Source organism: Sarcophilus harrisii, chromosome 1, assembly GCF_902635505.1.
Source record: "Sarcophilus harrisii chromosome 1, mSarHar1.11, whole genome shotgun sequence".
Lineage (NCBI taxonomy): Eukaryota > Metazoa > Chordata > Mammalia > Dasyuromorphia > Dasyuridae > Sarcophilus > Sarcophilus harrisii.
This window is the reverse complement of record NC_045426.1, coordinates 684,687,320-684,705,598: the sequence shown is the minus strand read 5'-3', so window position 1 is coordinate 684,705,598 and position 18,279 is coordinate 684,687,320. Positions and strand designations below refer to the sequence as shown.

General features: G+C 38.6%; 1 protein-coding gene across 1 annotated transcript in view; it reads left to right on the top strand.

The window, feature by feature from the left end:
* DNAH10 (dynein axonemal heavy chain 10) overlaps positions 1-18,279 on the top strand; it is a 145,762-nt gene that overhangs the window by 25,059 nt on the left and 102,424 nt on the right. Inside the window, exons 7-17 of the mRNA XM_031948437.1 lie at positions 1,911-2,068; positions 3,386-3,616; positions 6,080-6,270; positions 8,136-8,334; positions 10,419-10,613; positions 12,189-12,359; positions 13,741-13,917; positions 14,056-14,223; positions 14,581-14,756; positions 15,538-15,689; positions 17,155-17,319. Coding sequence (XP_031804297.1) covers positions 1,911-2,068; positions 3,386-3,616; positions 6,080-6,270; positions 8,136-8,334; positions 10,419-10,613; positions 12,189-12,359; positions 13,741-13,917; positions 14,056-14,223; positions 14,581-14,756; positions 15,538-15,689; positions 17,155-17,319 — 1,983 coding nt within the window. The remainder of the gene's footprint in view (positions 1-1,910; positions 2,069-3,385; positions 3,617-6,079; positions 6,271-8,135; positions 8,335-10,418; positions 10,614-12,188; positions 12,360-13,740; positions 13,918-14,055; positions 14,224-14,580; positions 14,757-15,537; positions 15,690-17,154; positions 17,320-18,279) is intronic.

Below are 18,279 nucleotides of genomic sequence, written 5' to 3'. Positions count from 1 at the left end.
AAGGAAACTGGAGATGCACAGATTTAAAGTAGCCACTGAAATGTTCCTAGGGACCATTTGTGTCCAACCTGTGGCAGAGCATCCTGAGCACTGCTCTGATCAGCTACAGTCAGACACACTGTAACTCAATTCTCACATAGCAATGTCATTCTGGTCCTCTTTGAGGAGGAAGGGCAACAACCAGTCAAACAATTAAATGCATTAGCAGACATTGTGCTAAACATTGGAGATACTAGTTAGAACAAAAAAATTATCTTCCTTAGAGGATTTTACAATCGGATGGAGGAAGACAATACTGGAAAGGAAACTGAAGGGAGGAGGGGAGAGGGAAGGTGCCTCTGTAAGATGAAGATTTGAAAGTCTGAATCTGTAGCAAGAGTTTCTATGTCAGGAATCTCTCATACTGATGAAGTCACAGTTCTGGGCCAAATAAAAATACGAGATACGTTATAGTGTATACTATAAGGAAGAGGGAAAAAACCTCCAAGGTTATTAAGGTTCCAAGGAGAGAAATATAATCTGGTTGGAGTGGGAATAGGAAGGCTTTCTGGATTTGAATTGCCCCACCATATGCCCCCTAAAAGATTTCTATAGCTAGAGTTGGAGGGTAAGGCACATTTTATGTTACGGGATATGAGGGCTACACAGTCCCCTTATATATATTCTTATCACTAGTGTTCTCTCCCTGTAAAATGCTACGTTTTTTTCTTTTTTTTATTATAATAACTTTTTATTGACATAACCCATGCTATGGTAATTTTTTTACAACATTATCCCTTGCAATCACTTCTGTTCTGATTTTTTCCCTCCCACCCTCCACCCCCTCCCCTAGATGGCAAGCAGTCCTATATATGTTGAATATGTCGTAGTATATCCTAAATACAATATATGTGTGCAGAACCAAACAGCTTTCTTGTTGCACAGGGAGAAATGGATTCAGAAGGTAAAAATAACCCAGGAAGAAAAACAAAAATGCAAATAGTTTACATTTGTTTCCCAGTGTTTTTTCTTTGGGTGTAGCTGCTTCTGTCCATCATTGATCAATTGAAACTGAATTAGGTCTCTTTGTCAAAGAAATCCACTTCCATCAGAGTACATCTTCATACAGTATCATTGTTGAGGTATATAATGATCTCTTGGTTCTTCTCATTTCACTTAGCATCAGTTCATGTAATTCTCTCCAAGCCTCTCTGTATTCATCCTTCTGGTCATTTCTTACCGAGAAATAATATTCCATAACATTCATATACTACAATTTACTCAACCATTCTCCAATTGATGGGCACCCATTCATTTTCCAGCTTCTAGCCACTACAAACAGGGCTGCCACAAACATTTTGGCACATACAGGTCCCTTTCCCTTCTTTAGTATCTCCTTGGGGTATAAGCCCAGTAGTAAAATGCTACATTTGTAAAAAAGAATAAAAAAGAAAAAAACCCCATAGTTCTGAGAAACTAACCAACATATTTACTAAGTTTTGTTAGAAATCAGCTGATTCCAAAAGTCGGGTAACAAAGAAATTTTATTGAAAGTCCAGAGGAATTGGACATTTCTGGCTGGAAGTGGATGCCGTCCTTCTGAGGGGAAGAGGGAGTACTAGATACAGAAGCAGACAAGCTTCAGGCTGGGTGTCGCAGTTCCCTCACCCCAAAGAATGGATAGGTTAGTTTCCCTTAGGGTTACATAATTTTTTACATGCTACTCCTAAATATATTACCCCTCCCTCAACAGGGAATTAAGTGACTTTCCTAAGCTCACATTGCTAATAAATATCCAGGGTGGGCAGTGGGGAGATTAGGAACCCAGGAGTCTGAGGCTAGCATCTTATCCACCACTCAATTAACTGTTAAGTCAATGAACCTGCTTCCTAATGCTGTGGGTGGCCCTAACTTATTTTTGCCCCCAACAGGAGAAATTAAGTTGGAGATGCCGGTGATTAGCCTGGACAGGGAAGTGTGGGAGATTGCCGCTGACCCAGAAGCAATGGATATCTTGGAGCAATGTGTGATCAACTGGTTGAATCAGATCTCCTCGGCCATAGATGGACAGTTGAAGAAGACCCCTCAGGTAACCCGCTGAAAGTTTTCTGAGAAGCCTGGTCCCTGGGAAGCAGCTCTCAACCTCCAAAGTGAGGCTGGAACCCTGCTCCTCATTTCCCTACATCACATTGCCTCCTGAACTCAGATTTAATCTGCCTTTGTTGCTATTAGGGGACTGAGAGAGGTAGCTGGTGTTGCTGGCGGATAGAGAGCCAAGTCCAGATCCTGCCTCAAACACTAACTCTGTGACCCTGCACAAGGCTCTTAACCTTGATTTGCCTCAGTTTCTTCCTCTGTAAAATAGGAATAATGACGGTTGTTATTGTGAGGATCAAATGAGATAATGATTGTTAAATGCTTAGCACAATGGCTGCACATAATGGTGGTTATCCTGCTTTTGTGAAGAGGACCAGAATGACTTCCTTATGTTCCAAATGAGTTACAGTATGTCTGAATGTGGCTGATCAGACCAATATGAGCTTCAAAGGCTCTGCCATGGGTCAGACAAAAGTAGTCCATACAACCAGCACATAGTAGGTTCTATATAAATGCTTATTTCCTTCCCTGAGAGAGCAGATCCCACCTGTCATATCTGATGCTGGGCTTTGATATTTCCTATCTGGCATTAACACTCTGGGGGTGTAGCTACCAGAACATTTCTATAGGGTGGGATGCTTTTTTTTTGTCTGCTCGTTCTTTCAACCTACTTCCTGACTTCAGCTGGCTTCTCTATCTGCCCGCAGCCTTGGTTATTTATTAGCCATGTGGTCCTGGGAAAGTCATCTAATTCTCTGTGCCTCAGTTTCCTCATCTGTAAAACGAAGGGGTCACACCACACAGCCTCTCGGGCCCCTCCCAGCTCCAAAGGCTGCTTGGCTGTACTTCTGGAAGCAAGGTCTGGGATGATCTTGTGGATGCTTTCTTGCAATATTTTGTGTGTGGTCATTTCAGGACCTCAGGGACAGTTCTGGCTGGCTCTAAAGTGTCCTGATCCAGGGCGCAGTCTGATTACTTTGCCTCCCCTCACCTCAAGCTGAGCTCTGTAGGCTCTTCTCCTGGGGTTGGGTCTGAGCAACAGGGGCCACCATGAGCTGGCCAGGGAGCTCTGGTTTCAGAGGGACAGGATTGTGACGCTTCAGTTCTGCTCCAGGCTGAAGCTGCAGAGGAATCATCAGACCTGACAGCTCCTCCTTTTCATCCCTCAGGAACTCATTTTTGTCATCATTTTTACCAGCTTCCTGAGGTCCTGAGAACTTATGCTTTCCCCACCTTCCCTTCCTGATGGGCCAAAGGAGATTGTTTTTATGACACACATCTTTGTCTTTGCCTCTGCTCTTGTTCTTAGGGTCACGGCCCATTGGCAGAAATAGAATTCTGGAGGGAGAGAACAGCGACCTTCAGTGCTCTCCACGAGCAGGCCAAGCTCCCAGTGGTGAGAAAAGTCATAGAAGTCATGAAGGAGGCCGACTCCATGCTTCTGGCCAACCTGCAACCCCTGCTGAACGATTTGTACAAGTATCACGTGGAAGCTTCGGACAACGTTCGCTTCCTCTCCACCGTGGAACGCCATTTCAAGGTACTTGGGGAAACCACTACTAGTGGCCAGCGTCAGGGCCAAACAGCTTTGACCCAGTCATTGCTCTGGGATCTCATTTTCTCGTTTGAGGCAGCTGGGGAATGCAGTGGATGGATCGTTGATCCTGGAGTCAGGAAGATGTACTTTCTGGATATGGGACCCTGAGCAAGTCACTTAACTGTATCTGCCTCAATGTCCTCATATGTAAAATGGGGATAATATTAGCACCTACCTCACAGGTTTGTTGTGAGGATCAAATGGCACAATAAATGAAACTTTAAGTCTTAAGCTATCTATAAATGCTATTATTATAATATAACATAATTATATAAGTTTTATGTAATAAATAATTAGAATTATTATTATATAATAGATTATATATTATATATAATTTTATTATAGATCATATTATATGCACATTATTTTAAATTATATTACATATGAATATATTATATAGAAATATATGATTATATGGAAATATGAGAGTGAGAGAGAGAAATGCTATTGTAGTAGACTTTTGAGTCTCATAACCACCTTCTAAGATAGGAATTAGGTATTAATTATTTTGCCTGCTTTCCTGCTGAAGGGATAGAGTGACCTGTACTTGATCACCCTCTGGTAACTGTCCGAGGTAGAAGTTGAGTGCTGGTGTTTTTGATTGCTGGCCTAATGCTCTGGCCGCTGTGTTCCAAGACCTCTGAGAATACTTCTAACATTAGTTCTGTTGGCTACTTTTACAGGGACTCGATTCCTTCTTTGGAAATTTCACCTTTTGTGGCTCAGGTGCCTTGTCACAAGGAAAGGGATTACTCTTTATTTAGGGCACAATGTCATGAGGTTGGTGACCTTAGTAGTCCTGCTAAGGTACTTTAAAGAAGGTGTTAACTCTGGGGGCTTAAAAAAATCATCAGTCACTTTTATTGGCAAAACATCACCCTTGCTTAGAATATATCTTGCCCTCCTCCTCCAAAGTGCCTTGAAAGCCTGTATAAAAACCCTTGGGATACTGTGTGACCCTCGGCAAGTCACTTAGCCCTGCATGCCTCAATTTCCTGATCTGTAAAACAAAGTGGAGAAGGAAATGGCAAACCGCTCCAGTATCTTGGCCAAAAAAATCCCAAATGGTGTTACAGAGTTGGCTACAACTGATATTACTCACTACCAGAAACAACCTCAGAGGCAAAATTTAAACCCATATATTCTAGATTCCAAGCATGGCATTCGATCCACTCCACTGCATCACTTCTTATTCTAAGCTAACAGGCGACTAAATGGCACAGGACCATTGGGCTTGGCCATGTACTTGAGGTATGATGATGGGCATTATTTAACCTCTGTTTGCCTCAGTTTCTTCAACTACAAAATGGAGATAATAACATTGTGAAGTTAATAGGATTATTGTGAGACCTATTGAGTAATATTCATAATGTACTTAGCCCAGTGCCTGGCACATAATAGGCACTATACAATGCTTATTCCCTTCCCTGACCCCATAATTTATATTATAGTTAATTATGTTTCTTGTCTTAGCTTCTACCAAATTATGGCTTCTTTAATAGTAGAGACAGTGGTTTTTCCTTTTCATCTTTGTATTTCCCAAAGAGTCTTGTGCAGAAAAGTTACTTAATAAAAGGTCTTTGAATTGGAAAAAACCCCTTGGGATCCTTGACCCAGGGCTGGAAGAAATCTTAGAGCCCATCTGAGCCAATCCCCTCATTTTACAGATAAAGAAACTGAGTCTCCGAGAATAGAGTTGGCTGAGGTTGCCTGAGGAGTGTGTAGCAGTGCCATTGAATGGCATCAGGGAGGCCATGTGAGAGAATAGGAAGAGCAGAAATAATGGGTCAGGAGACCCAGAAGATCCACCTGGGCTTCTCAGGGTGGGCTCAAGATGGAAAAGTCCCTTTATCTCCTGGGGATGATGAACAGGGAATGGGCGAGCTGCCCTTCTTCGTTCTGGCTGACCAGAGCCAGGGATTTGGGCATGGTGAGCTCCAATGCACGACTCTACCCTAAGGGTGTGAGATAACGAAGTGACCCCTCTGTAGGCCTCAGTGGACCTTGAAGAAGGAAGTGGGCTCAGCGTCCAAGCTCCTGGCGCTAGCATTAGTTGCTGTTGTTGGATATGGGTGTTCATCCAGAAATACAGTTTTGTGTAACCTTTCTTAACTCCTGGTTACACTTCTTTGACTTCAGTTTCCCAATCTGTGAAATGAGAGTTTTGGACTCTATTATTATAAAGCGTCTATGATGGACATATTAGGTGTTGAGGGAGATTCAAAGGATACCAAGGCTCGGAATCACGGGTTATCTTCCCTGAGTCCACTTTTTGTTACTAAAAAAGAACAAGGACGCTTGACCATTCACTGTCCCATTTGAACTTCTTAAATTCTAGAATGGAAAGATGGGGTCACCAGAATCCCACCAAATGCTTTAATCTTTCCTGAATGTTCATCTGTGTAGAATTTAACGCATGGAGTTGGATTTAGCATTATTTTGGAAACAATTCCATCCATGATGAGCGCGCTCCGGATGGTGTGGATCATCTCCAGGCACTACAATAAAGACGAGCGGATGATCCCCCTCATGGAGCGGATCGCATGGGAGATAGCTGAGAGGGTGTGCCGTGTGGTGAACCTTCGCACTTTGTTCAAGTAAGTGTTTAAGGCTCTTGCAGGGCGGGAGGAGCAGCATTGATGGCCCTTTGTTGTATTTCAAACGGATGTCAAAGGTGGAATTGTGGTGCAAGCTGGGTTTTACAAATTAGACTTCTGGAGAGAAGACCAAATGACCCAGCCTCTCTTTTTAAATATTGTGACCTATCTCTTCATTATTCCGCACCCCCCAATAGTAGTTTATTTTCCCAAATGCAGGCAAAGATAACTTTCAACTTTCATTTTTGTAAGAGTTTGTTGTTCCACTATACCCAAAGGGCTGTCAAACTGTGCATACCCTTTGATCCATCAGTATCACTACTGGGCCTGTATCCCAAAGAGATCATAAAGGAGAGAAAGGACCCACATGTGCAAAAATGTTTGTGGTGGCTCTTTTCGTAGTGGCAGGAAACTGGAAACTGAGTGGCTGCCCATCAGTGGGAGAATGGTTGGTTAAATTGTGGTATATGAATGTTATAGAATATTATTGTTCTGTAAGAAATGATCAGCAAGAATTTCAGAAAGACCTGGAGAGACTTAAATGAACTGATGCTGAGTGAAATGAGCAGGACCGGGAGATCATTGTACAGCAAGATTATATGATGATCAATTCTGATGAATGTGGCTCTTCAGCAATTAAATGATTCAGGCCAGTTCCAATAGACTGGTGATGGATGAGCTATCTGCACCCAGAGAGATCTGTGGGAAGTGAGTGTGGATTACAACATAGTATTTTCATCTTTTTTTTGTGGTTTCCTTGCTTACTTGCTTTTTCTTTTCATTTTTCCCCTTTTGATCTGATTTTTCTTATGCAGCATGATAAATATGGAAATATGTTTAGAAGAATTGCACATATTTAACCTATACTAAATTACTTGCTGTCTAGGGGAGGGGAAGGGAAAGAGAAAAATTTGCAATATAAAGTTTTGCAAAGGTGAATGTTGAAAACTATCTTTACATGTATTTTGAAAAATTAAAAAAAACTATTATAAAATAAAATTACAAAAATTTTCCTTTTTCTCTCTCCTGCTCCCTTCCCAAGATAGCAAGCCATTTGATATAGATTAAACATGTGCAATTCTTCTAAACATATTCTCATATTTGTTATGCTGCACAAGAAAAATCATATCAAAAGGGGAAAAACACAAAAAAACCCCCAAGCAAACAACCACCACAACAAAAAAGATGAAAATACTATGGTTTGATCCACATCCAATGCTCAATGTTCTCTCTCTGGATGCAAATGGCACTTTTTATCACAAGGCTATTGGAGTTTTGACCTATCTTTTTTGATTTCTCCTTTAAATACTATTTCCCTTCATTTTTACTTACTTTATGCAATACATTTTTAAAACATTTGGATGTAATTAATTTTGCCAGAGCAGTCATCTGCCAGTGAGGAAATTCTTTTCTCTGATGCAGATCACTGACTCCTGAGAAATTAAGTGACTTATCTAAAATCACACAGCTAGTATGTGTCAGCAGCCTTGAATCCAGATTTTCCTGAGGATTAAGGTGGTCATCTATTCTCTAGTCTACAATTTAACCTATACTAAATTACTTGCTGCCTAGGGGAGGGGAAGGGAAAGAGAAAAATTTGCAATACAAAGTTTTGCAAAGGTGAATGTTGAAAACTATCTTTACATGTATTTTGAAAAATTAAAAAAAACTATTATTATAAAATAAAATTACAAAAATTTTCCTTTTTCTCTCTCCTGCTCCCTTCCCAAGATAGCAAGCCATTTGATATAGATTAAATCTGTCCTCTGAGGAATCTCTCTTCCATATTGCTCTGGACTAAATAAATTAATTTACTATCATCATTCTTACTGTGAGTGATTGGAATTTTTTTTTTTAATTAACAGAGAGTCCCGATCATGTGCACAAAGCAAGGTAGCCGATGCTAAGAACACTCTTCTTCTGTGGAAAAAATCTTACTTTGATGTCCGAGCCAAAATTGAAGCATCTGGAAGAGAACCACGTTGGGAATTTGATAGGAAACGTTTATTTGAAAGAACAGACTACATGGCTACAATCTGTCAGGATCTGTATGACATTTTACAGGTAGAGAAGCTTAAGTTTAATTTCTTTACTGTATGTAAGTACGTGGTTAAAAAGTAGGAATGATTGATCAAGTTCTTTTTAAAAATGACTTTTCCATTTTTTAAAGGAAAATATTTGTACCAGTTGGCACCTTCTGTTTCTTATATGACAGTTATTTCTGGATGCACACACCAACTCTCCCTTTCCTTACAATATCAAAGAAAAATTGTTAAGAAAAAACAGGCTATACAGTGACATTATCTGAATAGTGTATACATCATTTTGTACCTGTGGTCCTCTCCCATGCATCCTGCGAAGAGAGAGAGGTCCATTTTATTATTTCCTATCTAGAGCCAAGATTAATCATCATTGTTACTCAGAGTTAAATATCCATCTGGTTCTCTTTTACGTTTATGGGACGCTAATCACTGTCTGTTAATTATAGACTCATAGATTTAGAGCCAGAAATTACTTCTGAGGCCATGTGGTCTAGTTCCTTCATTTTATAGGTGAGGAGATTTGACCAGCCAGCTAGTAAACATCAGAGGTGGGATTTGAATCCAGTTACTGAGTTCTGCAAAGAAAAGTTTATTTTTGCAATGCTCTTAGAATAATTGAGTTTTAGATGTTAGGAGTCAGAATTTAGCAGGTTGTTATTATGGGACATTCACATAGCATAGCACTGAATGGAAGAGCATGGACAACATCCTTACATTCTCATAGTTAATATTTACTTAATTTCTGGTAATTTTCTTCCCTTTTCAAAAATAACACATAAGTAAGTATAGATGGTTTCCATCCCAGTCAAAAGTGATAATCCAGAAGAGTTTGTGAAGCCAGTTCCTGAGATCAGAAGGGACAATGTATAAATACGGTCCTAATGGCCCCTGATGGCTCTCTTTAACTCTAGATTTAGAGCAGGGATGGAGCAGTACACACCAGATAGACTTTGTAAGTTCTTCCTGTTTTGATCCCTACAGTCTTGCTCCTTCCTCATGTTACTATCTCCATATTTATTTGTTTACATGTTGCATCCTCCCAGTAGACTACATACTCTTTGTGGGCAGGAACTGCTTGCCATTGTATTCCCAGAGCTTGGCATGGTACCTTGTGTATGGTAGATGTTTTGATAAACATGTTCTAGATGGGATTGGATTGGATCAGATTCTGTCATTGTCAAATTATTTTCTGCTTAATTCTTTCCCAGATGTTCTTGGGGAAAAAAAGAGAGGGTTCATGAATATGGAAGATGGGTTTTCTTAGGAGGGGACAGGGCACTGGTCTTGGATGTATGAAGAATTGAGTTCAAATCCTACCTCAGACACTTGTTAGTTGTGTGAACTTTTGTGTGCCTCAGTTTCCTATTCTGTAAAATGCACAGTTTAGATCTGATAGCTATTAGGATCCTTTTCAGCTCTACATCTGCATCCTATGAACCCACTACAACCTTTTGTAATTGGGATAAACTGGGGAGACAATGCTGGAAGTTAAGGAAGGACTTTTGAAAAAAGGTCTGTACAGAATACTTGAGAAAAAAAGTTGGTCTGCAAGTCATCCCTAATTCAAAATGAGGTGTGTTAGATTGAGGTAGCAGGACAGAACATTGCATGTGGAGTTAAGGAAGACCTGGGTTTAAATCTTGCCGGAGATACTCTCTGAATTTGGGCAAATTACTTAATTTCACTGAACCTTAGTTTCCTCATCTGTTAAAGGAGTTAGCTCAGTCTCTAAGACTCCTCTAGTTGTAAATATATGGTCCCATAAAGTGTGCATGAATGATTTTGGTTATTGTGTCTGGAAGGGGAAAAAGAAAAATTGGCACCTCTGGTAGATTTTGCTTTAGCAGAACAAAAAATTTCAGTAATTCAGAATTTGAGAGAACAATTTATTTACTGATAAAATTTTGCTAGGAAATTTTTAGAATGAATTTTTCAATAATAGGCTGTACGACTGCTAATAAAGCATTGTGACTAAAAGACCTTCTTGACCTGTTTCCATGACCAGATAAGACCAATTTGGGATGAACATCTAAAGAATTAGGGTACATAATCTAGAGGTGGCAGGATGCCTAAAATGTGACTTTCTCATGCCATTGGATTTAACAGGTTATTGAGGAATTCTACAATATATTTGGTCCAGAACTGAAAGCTGTGACTGGGGATCCGAAACGTATCGATGATGTTCTCTGTAGGGTGGATGGTCTTGTTAGTCCCATGGAAATATTGACCTTTGATCCCTTCAGCATCAAGTGTGCCCAGTACTGGAAGTATGTTATGGAAGATTTCAAGATTGAAGTCCTGGTAAGTAGCCAACCTAAGATTTTCATCTTATTAAAATATGTTTTAACTTAAATTCTTATATTGAATTTATATATATATGTATATACACATAAAAACATACAAATATATACAATATATTATATATATATTGTATATGTACACAATTTTCTCAATATATACAAAATATATACATATTGAGTTTAAAATGTGATTTTACACAAGTGGAAGTGTGCAGATATCTTTATAACCAAAATATAGTAGTAGAGGTAGTGGTAGATCTAAATTTGGGTTTTTAATTTTATGATTGCTGTAAGAGATTTAATTTGTTTCTTGATATATCTTAGAATCAAGATATAGCAAGCAGAGAAACTTGCTGCAAAGATTTTTTTTCTCACTCTTCCCAAAACAGAGAAGTTCAGAGGAGAGGAAGACTTTGGGGTAAAGAAAAGTTCAGCTTTGGAGCTGTTCAGTTTGAGATGCCTTCAGGACATCTAAATGCACATGCCCAGTAGACATGTGATGTTTCGGTAATAGAGCGCTAGGCTGCAGTAGGCTATGGACATGGTGGGTCTGGGCTTTGCGCACAACACCGTCAGCAGTAGCATCCTCAAGAGGGAGGTCCTACACAGGTAGCGTGTTAGGTCAGGTCCAGGATTATGGAGTAGAAGAGTGCTTCAGTTTGTCTCATTCAGGCTTAGCTTCCACTTCCTGTTAGCTATGAGATTTGTTTTTAGTATTTCAAGGGATCTGCATTTACGTCACAATGTGATAAAGGGAGCACATGAAATCCTTGTTCTGCAGCTTCCTGGTTGTGTGACAGCCTGGAGAAGCCTCTAACCTCTCTGACTCTCAGCTTCCTTGTCTATAAAGTGAGGGGTGCTCTCTGGGGTCTGGTCCTTTGGCACTTTAGTCTGTGAGCCCATGAAGGCTGCGTGCTCAGCAGAGAGCTGTGACCCCAAGTGGTCTCCTGGTGGCTTGTAGCTTGTGCCGATCAGGATCTAAAGAGTGTGTGTATGTGTGTGTGTGTGTGTGTGTGTGTGTATTATATATGTGTGTGTGTATATATATATATATATATATATATATGTATATATAGAGAAATAGAGAGGAGAGAGACAGAAAGACAAAAAGACAGAGACAGAAAGACAGAGAGACAGAGAGAAGAGGACCGAGATGGAGAGATAAAAAGACAGAAACAGAGACAGAGAAATAAAAAGACAGAGAGAGAGAGAGAAAGAGAGAGAGAGACACACACAGAGAGAGAGATAGAGACAGAGAGACAGAGACACAGAGAGAGAGAGAGAGACAGAGAGAGAGAGAGAGAGAGATAGAGAGAGAGAAAGAGAAGAGAAGAGAAGGGAGGGAGGGAGGAAGAAGAAGAAAGAAGAGAAGGAAGAGGAAGGGAAAGAGAGAGGGAGAGAGGAAAAAAAAGGAGGGAGGGAGAGAAAGAAAGAAGGAGAAAGAGAGATGCATCTTGGTGACAGCAGTCCCCAAATGTGTTCCATCAGTTCCAGCATTCTTATCTAGTCTCCCCCGTTCTTGCCCCCCTAAATTCTGCACGGGCAGGTGACTCGTCTCACTTGTTTATTTTGGCAGGTGATTGAGAAAGAGGCAAAGAGCTTTATTGATGAATCCTTTAAGACTCTTCGCTCTGCAGAAGCTGCTTTTGATATGCTCTTAAAGTTCAAGCACATTCGCTCCCGGGAGGCTATAAATAAGCAGATGATGATGAAGTTCAATGATATTTTGGCACAGTACTGTAAAGAGGTAATTTTAAGCAGCATGTAAGCCAGTACTAAAGCGTTGAAAGTGTACAGAGGGCAAAAGGAGGCCAGATGAATAACTGCAGTTATTTTTTATGCAGGGAACCCACAGAATTTCCCCCAATAATGTCATTTAGTAAATCAAATCATAGTCAAAACAAAATGAATTTGTTAATATAGTCAAAGTATTCTCCAGTTGTGCATTGGATGCCCACTATGATTTGAGCAGAGTACTAGATGTAAATTGGATCTCAAAAGATGATGTAACATGGTCCTTTTACATCTAGGGTCTTTTTAGCCAAAGTTGTCTGAATCTGGGTCTAAATCCTGACTCTGCTTCTTAATTACTTGTGTGGTCTGGAACAGACCACATTCTACCTCCTTCCCCCCTCTCTGTTTCTTTATCTGTAAAATGAAGGGGTTAGACTAGACCTCTAAGGTCTCTTCTAGTCTTAAACCTACAATCCTATGATCCCATAAGCAAGGGTTAGGGAGGAGCAGTAGAGGAATCCTTGAGTTTCTCCTAAACCAGCTGGTGCTTTGCTAGCTTTTGTCTTTGGTTCTAAACTAATCCTCTGCCAGATCAATCTTGATCTAATCACTTTATCCCATTGGCCACAACAGAGGTGGATGGCTTCAAGGACCTTTCAATCTTGGCTTAGAAGAAAATATTAATTAATATATTTAAGGGGTGTACCCGTTGGGATGCAAACCCAGAGTGTCAGATTCTTGTTTCCCAAGAGATTGCTAGTTCTGGGACATTTCTCAATGGCTTGAGTGTTACTGGGGTCATGTTGGTCTTGAAATCAATCAAAAATATCCCAGTCCTGGCTAGCCGTAGGAAAATGTCAATCTAAGATTCTGTGGTTCTACACGTTGATATGAAATAAGTAAAGAATCGTTCTATATAGTATAGAATATAGCATTCCAAAGAAATTGAAATTTGCCTTAATTATCTGGATACTTATAAAATATGTTCCTTTTTGACCTTGGAGACTTGGCCGTTGGTACCAACTGGAATAGAATTAGGGTTGTTGACTGGGATCTTAGGTCATACAACTGACAAAAATGATTCCAAGCCTTTGTGAGTTACATGTCCTAGTGAAGCCCATTCACATACATGCATAAGTGTGTATGGAATTTTTATTATCCTACCAATACACTGAGGAGACTAAACAGAATAAAAAGCTCCTATTAGCAGAGAAGAAGCTTTTTGAAAAAAAATGAAATGCTCCTTTACACCTTAAATATTTCTTCAAAAATCAGTTTCTTATCTGCAATTTGTTTAAAGTTTACAGAAAATAGAAAAAGGATCTTTAATATTTTATATCCAGGACCAATGATGTTTATCAGTCAACAACTACTTTTTGGTTTTGTCTTTGCAGATCGACATAATTAATGGCATCTTTGTTGATAATCTTGACAACCCACCCCTATACAAGAATCATCCACCGGTAGCTGGTGCAATATATTGGGAACGATCCCTCTTTTACCGTATTAAGCACACTATCCTTAGATTTCAGGAAGTGGAGGAGTTGTTGGACAGTGAGCGAGGACGGGAAGTAAGTGGCTTTTGCATCAGTTTTTGTAATTTATATTTTTATTCCAATGAATGCCAGAAAATGCAGTTTTTATATCTAGTGAATTCCCACTACTGGGGTGTTTCTATCCTACTAACTACAGCTGAAATCCTTTAACAGGTAAAACAAAAATATCTGGAAGTGGGTAGGAGAATGAAGGAATACGAAGACAAGAAATACGAGCAGTGGAAAGAGTGGACAGAGCAGACTCTACCATCCCTTCTGAAAAAAAGCCTGCTTGCTAAAGCCCATCTTACTGGATATTCAGGAGCAGATTATGGAGGACCAGTAAGAGCCCCCTTGCCAATGTTCATGTGCCACGATTTTGGCTTTTGGTTTGCTTCTTTTTGTGAAACTGATATGTGTTTTTAAAATTAAAGAGTAAAATCAGGAAATGAGGAAATCAGACAGAGTAAGGAGAAAAGAATAAAGAGGCCATATGTAATATGTAAGCCATATGTAACACTGAGGAATTCATTTTCCCTTCAGGCTTTGAAATTTTAAAATGCACCAAGTTTTTAGTATATAAGATGATGAAGCCTGTATACATTGAATGTCCTTGTCAAATTTGCTTTTAATATTATATATGTATCTTTTTGTCTTTTTAATTGTATTCATTCAATTATGAATTTGTCTCTTCCATAGACAATTGTGCTCAGTGATGATGTTGAAACTACCACAGACAAGGGGATTTACTTTGTTATCAATTTTTCTCCTGCTCTTAAAGAGATTATTAATGAAACAAAATATATGGAACAGCTGGGATTTATTGTGCCTGAATTAGCAAGGAATGTTGCACTTCAGGAAGACAAGTTTCTTAGGTAAGAATATTCTTTGGGGAAGAACAATTCATAATGTGTAAAAATCGACAATGGGATAGCCTTATTTTTTTCCACCGAGGAATTTTTTTTTAATCATTTCACAATAGTAGCTTTGTCTTGCCGACTTGTTAGGTTGAAGGATATGGACCACACTTCTGGCTTCAGATAGTTTTCGTAGGTGCTGCTTTTGTACTCGGCACAAAAGCAGCAATGTATACAGAAAATCATAGTGAACTGTTTTTGCCTTGGATACACTTAAAATCATGTTGAGGAAATGATGGCTTTGTTAACACATGAAATTATTAAAGCACACTTCAAGGTAGTATATGAGAATGGATCAAGGTCTAGGGTGTGGGAAGGAAGGCAGTGTGGTACAATGGGAAGAGATCTAGATTTGGGTCACTGGGTTTAGTTCTGAAGCTTGTTTCTGTTACTAATTACCTGTCATGTTGGATAAATCACTAGAGTCTTTAGACCTCAATGTCATATTCTGAAAGATGAGGGTATTGGAACAGATGGCCTCTGATCTTATGAAGCAGATAATTGTGTTAAAATGAGTCATGGTAAGTAGTGAGTATTCTGGACTAGAGCTGCCCGTGCATAAATGATGGGATTTTCTTTCAGCTCCCAAGTCACCTGAGGAAATCAGCATGGAACCATTATTGAAAGGATGGAAGAAGGAATGACTATTTTTCCTGAGGTTAAATATTTAGCTAACATATTTTTTTGGAACCCATCCATGACATGAACTTTAATACATCTTCCTGTGTCTGTCATTCAGGTACACAGAAGGAATAAGGCATATGTTGGATCATTATTATAAACTTTTGGGGACATTAAATGAGGCAGAGACGAATCTTCTTGAAGATCATACTCAGGAATTATCAAGAGTGTTCAAGGCTGGATATAAGAGATTGAACTGGAATTCATTGGGTAATATAATCCATGTGCTCCTTTGCTTTTGGATAGAATTTTTACAATAACCAAAAACATTAAATGTTTTAATATAATGAGGTTGTGTTTTTTTTTGGCAAGGCAATATAGCTAGTATCATTTAAGAATTTTTGAGTGTTAATGAAATAGGTTCCATTCAACAGAAAATTATAAGTTAAGCTTGATTTATAATTTTTTTCAATAGATTTTATTTATCCAAATACATGTAAAGATAGTTTTCAACATTCATTTTTGTGAAATTTTGTGTTCCATTTTTTTCCTTTCCTCCTTTACCTCCCCCTTCCCAAGACAGCAAGTGATCTGATATAGGTTAAATATGTATAGTCTTTTAAAACATATTTCCATATTAATTGAGTTGTACAAGAAAGATCAGACCAAAAGAAAAAAAATTGCAAGAAAGGAAAAAAACCAAAGAAGATGAATACTATGCTTTGATCCACATTCAATCTCCATAGTTCTCTATCAGATGCTGATAGTATTTTCCATCCCAAGTCTATTGGAATTGTTTTGGATCATTTTATTACTGAAGTATTACGTCTATCATAGCTGTTTTTAGAGCCTACAAAACAGATTCAAGGGCCTTATTGGAGACAAGAGAGATAACCTTTGTTCCCTCTAAGTGGATGCCTTTTTCTTTTTCTTTCTTTTTTTTTTTTTTTTAAAGTAATCAATAGGTACACCACAAAAACAAAAGAAATATGAAATGTATTTATTGGAAATCAGATTTGTTGAGATTTAATTCTGGGATGCCTTCACCAGGCTCTTGTTTTCATGGCAAGATATATGAACAAGACAACTGAAATGAATCCCTAGGCACTGCCAAGTGCTTTGAGGTCTGCTGCTGTTTCCATCCGTTTAAGTGCCATCAAGTGAGATGTAAATCCATGAAGAAAGCAGTCATTTACAGTTTGATGATCCTGGCCCTTCCTTATGTATAGGAAAAATATCAGGTCTTTAAATGGACAGTGACATAGCCAACACTTTTCTCCAGTGTTGTAGCTCTACCTAAAGAATCCTCATTATAATAACCCTCATTATTATTTGAGATCATTATATAGACGACCTCAAAGGTGGTCATCTAACCTTTTCTTAAAGACATTCTCATTTGCGCTTTGGCCACGACAGTGGGAAAAATGCTCCAAATAGGTATTCTGACTATGAGTTTGTCAGACTAAGGACTCTCTGAACATCAGTAATATAAAGCTATAATGAACAAAAAACTTTTAGGGCCATGCTTGGGGCACCTAGCAGTTTTTGCTCTCACATCTTTATACAGTTAATGGTTTTGTTAATGGGTAGGAGATCACTTTGTTTGAACTTAATAATCCTGTCTTTCTTTAGTAAGGAATAATAACAATCACAAATTGGATTATAATTATGTTAGTGAGAAGTATATGAAATGAGAGTAGAAAAAAATAATATCTTTTTTTTTAAAACTATATAGGTATTGCTGACTACCTCTTTCGGTGTAAGGAAGCCACGGGGAAATTTGAATCTCTTGTACACCAGATTCATAAAAATGCTGAAGACATCAAATCCAGAATTAGTATAATAGAATCAGTAAATCTCTTTAAATATCCAGCTCCTAAAAATGATAAAGAACTTCCTGGTAGGTTTGACATTTTATTTCTCTGTTTTCTGAAAAAAGTAACATCTTGCTATAACTATGCCTTTTTTTTTTTTTTTTAACAAAAAGCTGTCCCAGACATTCAATAATTTACTTGAATAATATTTGTTTGTGTCATAAATGTCATTGTGAACAAAACATTTTAAAAATATTTCTTAAATTTTGAGCTATTCCCTCTCCCCAAACTATGGCTAAAGAATCTTGTACTAGTCTTATGAAGAAGATGGAGTGTTGCAGGTTGGAGAATAATCCAGTTAGAAGGATTCAGAACTTGTTGGATGACCACATATAAAGAGGAATGATTTGTCAGTGGTTCAGTGTCAACATGGCAGGAGGTTTCAGGTGGAGCACTGAACCTCAGGAATCTGAACCTGGCCAAAAGCAGTTTGACTGGCCAGAGCGCTAGGCTGAACCTACTAAAATGAAATTCATTAAGGATAGATATAAAGTCTTACACATGGATACAAAAAAGTACAAAATAGGAAAGGCATGGATAGGTGGTGGATGTTCTGAAAAAGATGTGAAGTTCTTGTGAACTGCAAGCTCAGCATGAATCAGCTATATGATTGGCATTCAAAAGGGGTATAGAAAGAAAGGCAGAATTTCCAGGAATAGGTAAGTGGTAGTCCCCCAATTCTCATCCGGAATATTGGATTCACTTTTGGGTTTAAGAAAGACATTTGTTGTTTTTTTAAAATTTTATTTAGTATTTATTTTTTCCACTGTTACATGTGAAAATAATTTTTAACATTAGTTTTTAAAACTTTGAGTTCCAGATTCTCTCCCTCAGTGAGAAGGCAAACAATTCAATATGGGTTATACATGTGTCGTCATGCTAAACATTTCCATAATAATCATGTAAAAGAAAACAGACCACACAACAACAAAAACCTCAAGAAAAATAAAACCAAAAAAGTGTGCTTCAATCTGGTATGGATAGCA